This window comes from Solanum tuberosum, unplaced genomic scaffold (genome assembly GCF_000226075.1).
Source record: "Solanum tuberosum cultivar DM 1-3 516 R44 unplaced genomic scaffold, SolTub_3.0 scf00116, whole genome shotgun sequence".
NCBI classification, from domain to species: Eukaryota; Viridiplantae; Streptophyta; class Magnoliopsida; order Solanales; family Solanaceae; genus Solanum; species Solanum tuberosum.
The window spans coordinates 646243-656795 of NW_006239040.1; the positions used below are offsets into that span (position 1 = coordinate 646243).

Genomic DNA, 10553 nt, shown 5'->3' on the forward strand with positions numbered 1-10553 from the left:
AATAAGAAATTTATTCCATACGTAAAAAAAAAAAAACTCAAACTCATAAACTATTAGGTTAATCACTTAAAAAGAAAACTAATAAATCTCTTGTTAACTATCATGATTCATGACTAGTGCCTCTTATTATTAAAAAAGTATATAAAAAAAGACAACTAGTTTTTAATTGGGAATATGGGAGGAAGGTACAAATAAAGAAATGAATTAGAAACATATTGGCCTACATGTGAAGTTAGTTTAGAGACAAAGTGAGAAAAAATGCATAAAACATTCACATGGCAAGACATAATATCTTCTTCCACATTCCACAGCTCATCTTCCACATTAATATTCCATTACTTTGCTTATATTTTTATATCATTTTAAAAATAATAATAAAAAATTAATGTTCCCAAACATATCGAACATAGAGAGTAGATACTCACGTTAAGTGATAAATTAATTATTCCTTCTTGCATGTATAAATTATTCTAGTTGAAATTCGATTTATCTTACTCATAATTAAGGATTTTAATCTTATAATACTTAACTAAAGAAAAAACTCTGTATATTAGATCGGATTCAAACTATCTTTTCTTAAAATTAAATAAAATCCCTTTTATTGATGCGAGTTAAATGGACTCACTCCTATCTGTATATTTATAAGCGAAGAATATTAGTATCTCGAGCCAGCTATCTAAGATATGAATGGACAAACGGATATAAGAGGAACCACATTATAAGTTATGAGTTCGATTAAATCGAGCCGTTCTAAAATTTTCCATTGAAATTTATTGTTATATTATCTAATGAATTTTTAATACATATATAGGATCGAATCTGATCATTAAGGCTTTTGCATTTGAGCGAATTCATAACTAATGTATTTATCTGTGTTAGCACTTGAGATCGTCGTTCTAAAATTCAGAATCATGATAGCATGTAATGACATCTAATTTTTCATTGATCAAGCGGTGCTCAATAGCACGTGCATGACAGCTATGCTTGAAAAAAGAGTATGTAGAGGAATGTTCTTTCTCAATTCCTCTTAATCATAATTATGCATGTTAACTAGGGTGACATAATTGGTTCTTCCTCTCTTCTAATTTCTTTATCGATACTCTTTTCTTTTTAATCCGTTAGAAAAATTATATTCATATGTACATACATTTTTGTTTAGGTTATCAAGAGTCGATGACCCTACAATCATTAATTAAGACGTATTGGTTAATATATAATCAATCTCTTAAATTTATCAAAATTAAACTGTATGTTTCAATTGAATATCTCAATTTCTATTAAAGTGTTCAAATTAGATAATTCTAGTTCAAAATTTGAAAATCATTTTATGTGTATTCTCATTTATTTATCAATTAATTAAATTAACTACATATGTTTTTTTTATATGCATCTTCACCGATTTGGTGATTTGTCCCTTATATTTATACCAAAAATATTTACATTAGGAGTAGGACTAAATACCCTTAACTCCTTAACAAGTTCTTGTACAAAAAGAAAATAGAATACCTATCTTTTATATGATAAAAATCTGCTATAAAACAGGGTAAAAATACATTTCCACAATTATATTTCATTTAATCATACACATTCACTTTCAATAGTCGTAAAAACTCAAACATTTTCTATTTGAACTTGACACACATAACTAAAGGAGATAACACACTTATATAGATATATAACTTAAATACTTAATAGCTGAATAAAAACACGCGCAATTTATTTTCTCAAAATCGAAAGTGTCTTATTGAAATTTTTTAGAGCGTCCTACCTTACCACTTGACTAGTAAGGGAAAAGCCCTTTACTAAACTAAGAAAATAGAATAGATAGGCTTTTTTCGCTTCTTCGTCAAGCTTTCGAGCAGCTCTTTCAACTGCCGCCTAATCCCCCAACATGCTCAAGAACCGAGAGCCGTCCAGGGACTGCCGGAGGGAGCTTGCTTATAGAAAGAAGATAGGCCAGAAAAACAAGGTGCAACGGGCTCTCCGCTCCTAGTCACTAAGAAGTGCTATTCTGTCCTCCGGGGGACTGGACTCCACCAAGAGGTTCTTTCTCTCACGTAATTTCGCCCGCCCGTTTCATTTCCGTACCGGAGGAAATGGGATTCGAACCCATGATACAATCTTCTTGTATGTCGATTTAGCAAACCAATGCCTTAAGCCACTCAGCCATACCTCCAACTTTTTTGCTTCTTCGTCAAGCTTTTGAGCATCTCATCAGAATTAAGGTATTCAATTGAACATAACTGAGTTTGAATATCTAACTTAAATATCTTGACAAATTTAACAAAACGACTTTATATTAAATCATTATAAATTTCAAATACATATAATATATATAAAAAACAATTTACATTTCTTAAATTTCATATCTAATCAAACACTGGACAATAATTTATGTCAACTACAAAAATGCTTTAGATGATGAGTGATGAGCACAAGGGTACATGTGGTGTAAGTCCTCTATATTATTAAACTATTTGCTACTTTCTAGTAATACAGTTAAGACTCCAAACTTCCTACCAGCTGTTTGATAGCTGTCCTAACAATCTCCCCATGTGATACCTTCTTAATACCCCCCTCTTTAATTTGTCAATTTATCATATTGTAGACAAATTTAAATTTTCTTTGCTTATTAATGAGACAAATATTCAAACTTATAGACATTGATAGCTCATAAGACAATGTCATGTGTATGTTCTCCTCTAAATTCTTTATCTTTTCTTCACTTCATCACTTTGTAAAAACACCCTTACATTTAGCTTTTGAGTTTCTCTAATCGAATCAAATAGTCCTTCCTTCCTTCGTTCAGGCAAGTAACTGAACTTGATATATCTAATTCCATTTCAATCAATAACTTAGAGGTATGTCTGAATGACTATTTCTTTATTTATTGGTGTAAAGTAAATTGTAATTTTCTTGAAATTCCATCGATTTTGACCAAAAAAGTCAGAAAAATGGCACACTTACCACCAAGAGCGCCTAACATGACACAAAATTGGCCTGATTTTTCGCTTCATCAAAAAATGGAAAACTTAGCTCCGTCCGCTCATAGTTTATGGGCGGACGAATTCCTCGACATGTCGTCGAGGCGTGGGTCCCACCGGAGATCCATGAGCGACTCCATTGCTTTTTTGGAGTCGCCCATGGTTGAAGAATGCCGGAGGCTATCCAGTACTACCCCGGGATCCGGTGGGACCACTAACGGTCACGAGGAATTCGAGAGATTCGAAGACGAACAACAGATCATGTCCATGTTTAACGACGACGTCCACGACATGTCGTGTTCCAACCCGTCATCGCCGTCCGATTACATCAACGTTAATGAAGATAAAAAGATGAGCGGCCCTGATCAGATGATGATGCAGCTTAAGAGTGATCAAAATGAGGAAGTTGAAAGCTCATGCAAGACTAATGAGGAATTAGCCATAGCTAATCAAAATGCAAGTACTAATAATATTGAATATTCTTCTGAAAGAGTTGTTGATCCCAAGAGAATTAAAAGGTACTAATTATATACTTGATGGAATCGTGATTATGACTGAATACGAAGTTTAAAAAATATGAAAAGACTGAATGATTGATAATTATGACAGGATATTGGCAAATAGACAATCGGCGCAAAGGTCGAGGGTGAGGAAACTGCAGTACGTATCGGAGCTCGAACGTAGTGTTAGCACTCTTCAAGTATGTGAAATTATTTATCAAATAATTTTATCTTAAATTTCTCTTAATATTAATTTATTATTTTTTTTTAGAAATATTTTAAATTCGAATAAAATATTATGTGTACCTCTCTTATTTTCTTGTTTGATTTATTGAAGGCTGAAGTTTCTGTTCTATCACCAAGAGTTGCATTTTTGGACCATCAACGTTTATTGCTAAATGTTGACAATAGTGCCCTCAGGCAAAAAATTGCAGCTCTAGCCCAAGATAAATTGTTTAAAGATGGTAAGTTTTTTTATTTTTTTTAAACCTCATAATCATAATATTTCATATTTGTGTCTATTAGCTGGTTATTTTTAGTTTGTCCGATTAGTGCGGATGTCAGAAATTTATAATTTTCAATCTATATATATAAAATATAATTTTGATGAAAGATGTTTAATTGATCATCTGCGATATATGTGGTGCCGCCATTGTCTCTGATATGCATCAATAATTAAACTACGAATCCCGATTCAATATGCATGTAAAGAGATTAAACTACGAGTCAGGATTCTATATCCATTAAAAATGTCATTTTTCTCATTTTAAAGAAAAAATCATATAGTCAAACGAGTCCGAGATCTCCCCATACATTACAAAAAGGGTGGAATCCCTTAATTCTTGTATTCTAACAGCGGACCAAATGCAATTATATGCCTTCTGAAGATGCACTCTTTACTATATGCATATATATATATATATATAATTTTTCCCGAAGTTAACGAGTGCACGTGCACCCCAATCTAAATTGATGTTCACTATTATATGCATGTATATAGCTCATCAAGAAGCATTGAAAATGGAAATAGAGAGGTTGAGGCAAATTTATTACCAACAGAACATGAAGCAGCAAATGGACAACAACACTACACCACTTGCTGATTCAACTAATACTCCTCCTGAGATCAAAGTACAACTTAGTGTCAATTAGGTACTTCCTTCGTTTTAATTTATTTATCCTGTTTCAACTTGACACATCGTTTAAAAAAAAAAACACTTTTGAATTTGATAATCTTAAATTAGCTGTTTAATGTGCAGGAAAGCTAGACTATCTGATGGCATTTAGCAAAATTCATGTGGGAAAATCTCCTTTATCTGACAAGATAAGATCACTGAATTGATCTCTCATATTTTCTGGGACCATAAAAATCTTATTTTACTATTTAGTCAATGGTTTTTTTTTAATGTTTAATTCATTTTAATTCCTTCAACCACATACAAGAAATATTGTTTTATTGAAAGGGTAATAGTGGAAATTTTTATTGGGATGTATGAAAGAAGGAAATTGTAATTGATTTTCACTAATTGTCAAGAGAGAATTGCAAAAAATGAAGTGATGATTCCATGGAGGATATTTTTTTTTTGTTTATTTTTCAGTATATATATGTCAAAATAATTACTCCCTTCGTTTCATTTTATGTGACACTTTTCAAATTTTGAGATTCAGAAAACTATATCTTTGACCGCAAGTTTTTCATTGATCTTTTAAATATTTTGAATTATCAATTATTGCGACTAATAGTACTTTTTACGTAGTCTACAAATATATAAATTTCATTGCAAAAAAAATGAAGATTTCATGCGCAAATTTCCAGTCAAACTTAAACGGGTTGACTCTCGAAAAACGAAAATGTCACGGACAAAGATAGTATAATGTTAACAAATAGGAGAATATCTTAATAAAAATTTTGAACACTAATTAATAAATATGCAACAAGCATTGATAGGCGATGCAACCTGAATATTGCAACCTAAATGACAAAAGTCCAATAGTCGAAAACATCACTAGCTTATACGCTTTAACTTGAGTAGAAAATTTTATTAATAATTCGACGTCTCTCCTCCATAAATAAAAAATAGTAATACATCAAGAAAATACCCTAGAATGAGGTAATTTTTCTACCAAACAAACGAAAAATAGCAATAGAATTAAAGTGGGTTTAATTTCTTGTCGATACAAAAGAGTAAATGTCCTTAAATATATGTTGCATGCAAAATAGTACTACGTAACTAGAAAAAATAGCAATATAGAATTAAAATGGGTTTAATATTATTTAATTTCTTGCTTGACAGTATTTTCAATCTATATTATTAGTTATACATCCCATCTAATATTATCCTTATACATAGTAAATAGTGACATTAATAACAATATGGGTACTATTTTTATTCTATTAAATCCTATTCACTACTATTCTACTATTCATTTAATACAATAAACTAAACATATTCACTATACACCATATATACTATTCTTATATCTTATACAAACGATCTTTAAAAGAAAATAGTGAATATATATGTGTATCAAGTCTAAAATAATTGGTATGATCAATGGATATGATAATGCAGTGAATGAGATCATTTTTCTCCAAATAGAAATCTCAGTTTCGAGTCATGGCTATAAGAAATTCTTGAAAAGGAGTATTTTCTGGAAATGAATCTAATTGCACGGTGTGAATTTATATTAACGGACTCTAATACAAATACCGAATGCCAAATAAGAAAAAACCCAAAAAAATCTGAATAATTTCTAGGTATGCATGTAATACTCATTCCACAACTAACAGTCTGAGTTATACACTGCAAAGAATTGGATACAAGTTGATTTTGTATGTTGATTTTGCACAAGTTGAATTATACAATGCATTTTAATTATCGACTTGTAAACTCTTTTGCACAAATCGACTTGTATGTTGATTTTGAACAAATATAATTATCGAATTTTTTACAGAAATCAAGCTTAAAAGAGTTCTGTTCAAACTTGTCATGATTTATCGACACTAACATACTCAGTATAATTTCGCAAATGGGGTTGATTACAAAATAGCTCATTTAGCATCAGTGCTTTGGAGTTTATAATAGTATATACAATGTTACAACTTGTACATATTTTTTGACACTAGCTAGCTAGTTGTTTATAACTAATGACTTGTAGAAAAGAAAACTACCAATTGATGGACTTAGTTATACATATATTAAAGTTGTCTCATTTGGTCCATTGTTTTTACAAGGAGTGAAGTAACTACGAGTTTGATTGGACTTTGGAGTATAAAGTGGAGATCAAATTAAACAAATGGTACCTTAAAAGAATCTCAATTTTTTCCTTCGGGTAACTCAGATGGTTTGATTTGAAACCTCCATAATAGAAATTCAAGTTCGAAACCCTTTGTCTGCTCTCACAAGGGTTAGTGTTCAGGGCAGCTCAGATGGTTTGGTTTGAAACCTCCATAATTGAAAGTCTCAAATTTAAAATCCTTTGTCTGTTATCATGGGAACCTTCTAGGTCAACTTCGTCGGATAGGTATTTGAACAATTATAACATCATTCATAATTGACATCCATCACTTGAACAATGCAAAAGAATTGCTACAATGTGTACTTTTGAGAAATTTAGATTATGATACATATATAACACATTGATTATTTTGTTCATATTTTTTTCCTTTATATTATAGCTCCTTTATATTGCTTTAACAATAGCCAACATTTCTCAAGCAAAACATGTTAAGTCCTCCAATGGAGGTTCTGTGAGTCTAAGAGGAAGAAGATCAACAGTAAAGAATAAAATTGTGTATTGTATTGAATGAATCGGTTATAGATCTACATAATATATATACATGTTCTTTACTTCACACCACTGATCAAGTTAGTTATAACTAACTTGTACAATTAACTAACTACTCTGCCACGTCAGCTAATCTACAACTAACTAACTAATTTAGCTAATTACTAACTAGCTAACTAATTGTAGTGTCTTCAATACTCCCCCTCAAGCTGTATGGTGCAAACAGATTATATACACCAAGCTTGGACAATAAAAAATCGTGTTGAGTTCTTTCCAAACTCTTTGTCAATACATCTGCCAGTTGCATTTTTGAAGGTACATGATCTGTTTGAATAAGGCCCTCCTGTATCTTTTCTCGAATGAAATGACAATCAATCTCTATATGTTTCGTCCTTTCATGGTATATAGGATTAGCAGCAATTTGAAGTGCTGCTTTACTATCACAAAATAGCCTTACTGGCAATTCCAATTCCACTTTCAACTCTTTGTACAAACCTATTAACCATACAATTTCTGCCACTGCATTGGCCATGCTCCTATATTCTGCTTCAGCCGAACTCCTTGACACTTGTGTTTTATTTCTTCGACTTCCATGAAATCAAAGAGTCTCCAATCTTTACTACAAAACCACTCACAGACTTTCTTGTCATAGGACAAGTGGCCCAGTCAGCATCACAATAAACTGAGAGTTGCTTGGAGGCTTTGGATGATAACATAATTCCCAAACCTGGTGTATTCTTCAAATATCTGACCACCCTCAATGCACCATCCATGTGAGATTTCTTTGGTTTGTGCATAAATTGGCAAAGATTCGGTACTGCATAGCTAGTATCCGGCCTTGTCATGGTGAGGTAAAGTAACTTACCAACCAGTTTCTGATAGCCTGAGGGATCACTGAGTATCATATCTTCATGTGCTTCCTGAGGTTCCAAATGCATGTCAAACTCCTGACTAGTGAACCTTTGATTAACCTCCAAAGGAGTACTAACTGGTTTGGTTCCTGCAAGACCAAAATCTGAGATAAGATCTAAGGCAAACTTTCTTTGACTTACCATGATACCCTCCTTGTTCCTGGCAATTTCAAGACCAAGGAAGTATCTCATCTCCCCCAAGTCCTTGATCTTGAAATGAGTCTGAAGCATCAGCTTGGTATCAAGAATTAACTGAGAACAGGAACCAGTGATCAAAAGATCATCCACATAAACGAGGATGAGAACTAAATCAGAACCAGAACATTTGCTGAACAAGGAGTAGTCATGATGACTTTGCAGAAAGCCTGAACTCAGAAGGGCTTTACATAGCTTCAAGTTCCATTGACGAGATGCTTGTTTTAAGCCATAAAGGGACTTCCTGAGCTTACAAACTGAAGGAGACTCCCCCTTGCTAAGTAGACCAGGTGGAGGAACCATATACACATCCTCCACTAAATCACCTTGCAGAAATGCATTAAACACATCCATCTGATGTAAACTCCACCCATGCATAGCAACCAAAGAAAGAACCACCCTCACAGTAACCATCTTGACAACTGGAGAAAATGTTTCCTGGTAATCCAAGCCCTCTTGCTGAGTGTAACCCTTAGCTACCAGTCGAGCTTTATACCTCTCAACCTCTCCTTGAGCATTAAACTTGACTTTATAGACCCACTTACACCCTATAGCCTTCTTGCCAGGAGGCAGTGTAACCAAATCCCAAGTGTAATTATCATGGAGGGCCTGCAGTTCTTGATCCATGGCTTGAATCCACTGTGGGTTTTGCATGGCCTCTTCATAAGAAGTAGGTTCCCGTATAGCAGAGAAATTGCACAAGGACTGAAAATAAGCAGGGGATATGGATGTATAAGACATATAAGTGGACAGAGGATGAGCAGTAGAACATGGGACAGGATGTGAAAGAAAACTAGCAACAGTATGGACAAAACCATGGAGCCAACCAGGTTGTTTAGAGGATCTACCCGACCTTCTAAGACTTGGCTCATTGGTAGAAGGAATAAAATCCTCAAAAGGGAAGGAAAATGGAGGTTGAACAGAGGGTACATGAGGCTGAACAGTGGGTATAGGAGGCAAGTCAAGTGGTGCAGCAGGAATATCTGGTAATAAAATAGAAGTATTCTGATCATCATAAACAAACATGTCAGGAGGATTATTTAGACAGGGTTCAGGAATCTCAGTCAGAGTAGACTTGAAAGGATATTCATCCTCTCTAAAAATGACATCCCGGCTAACAAAAAAGGACTTGGTGGACAAATTATATAGTCTATACCCCTTTTGTGTAGTAGAATATCCCACAAACACTGATCTAATAGACCTATGATCAAACTTGTCACCATTGGTACTATGATTAATAGCATAGCACAAGCAGCCAACAACCCTGAGATGTTTCAAATAGGGTTCCCTGCCAAAAAATGCAGCAAATGGAGATTTCCCTGCAAGAGCAGTAGATGGCATTCTATTGATTAAGTAAAAAGCATTCTGTACACATAGACCCCAGAATCTGATAGGTAAATTTGCTTGGAACCTAATGGCTCGAGAAACCTCTAGAATCTGCCTATGTCTCCTCTCTACAACCCCATTCTGTTGAGGGGTATAGGCACAAGAGCTTTGATGAATAATGCCTGCAGATCTGAACAATTCATGACAACGAAAGTTAAAGAATTCAGAACCATTATCACTTCTGAAAATTCTGATAAAGCCATCAAACTGCCTGTTTATTAGAGTCAGAAAATCCTTCAGTACAAAGAACACATCACTTTTCTGCTTGAGAAGAAATATCCACACCATCCTACTACAATCATCTACTAAAGTAAGAAAATATCTATTGCCATCATAAGTGGGGGTTCTGTATGGACCCCAAACATCACCATGAATCAGCTCAAACACTTTATTAGATCTACTGGTACTTTGAGGAAAAGGCAACCTAGTTTGTTTTGCCAATGGACAAACAGGACAAGAAGGTAATTTGGAAGTAATTGATACATGTGGTATATGCATTTGCTGAAGAACCTTGTGAGGAATATGACCTAGTCTTCTATGCCACAGATCAACAGTATCCACCACACTTAAAGCCGTTGAATGAGCAATAATGGAAGAATCATTGTGTGGTCAATAGTATAAACCATTCTCCAGACTACCAATCCCCTTCACCTCCCCAGTGTGAAGGTCCTGCAGTAGGCAATGATCAGGATAAAACACCATACAACATTGTAGTTCTCTAGTCAGTTTAGAAACTAATAACAAGTTGTAGTTAAAATCAGGAATATACAAAACATGAGATATGTCTC

At 33.7% G+C, this 10553-nt stretch overlaps 1 protein-coding gene across 1 annotated transcript; it reads left to right on the top strand.

Moving 5' to 3' along the window:
• Positions 1 to 2508: 2508 nt before the first annotated feature.
• LOC102603174 (basic leucine zipper 34-like) lies at positions 2509 to 5052 on the top strand. The gene is made up of 5 exons (XM_006349977.2): positions 2509 to 3502; positions 3594 to 3684; positions 3822 to 3948; positions 4485 to 4636; positions 4744 to 5052. The coding sequence occupies exons 1-4, from the start codon at positions 2955 to 2957 to the stop codon at positions 4634 to 4636; spliced, it is 918 nt and encodes a 305-aa protein (XP_006350039.1). The 5' UTR covers positions 2509 to 2954; the 3' UTR covers positions 4744 to 5052.
• The last annotated feature ends 5501 nt before the right edge of the window (positions 5053 to 10553 follow it).

Excerpts from the sequence above, each read along its gene's own strand:
- LOC102603174 (XM_006349977.2), top strand. The coding sequence starts at position 2,955 with ATGGCACACTTACCACCAAGAGCGCCTAACATGACACAAAATTGGCCT. Across the intron at positions 3,503-3,593 it reads GATCCCAAGAGAATTAAAAG|GATATTGGCAAATAGACAAT; the intron begins GTACTAATTATA and ends TAATTATGACAG. Across the intron at positions 3,949-4,484 it reads AGATAAATTGTTTAAAGATG|CTCATCAAGAAGCATTGAAA; the intron begins GTAAGTTTTTTT and ends GCATGTATATAG.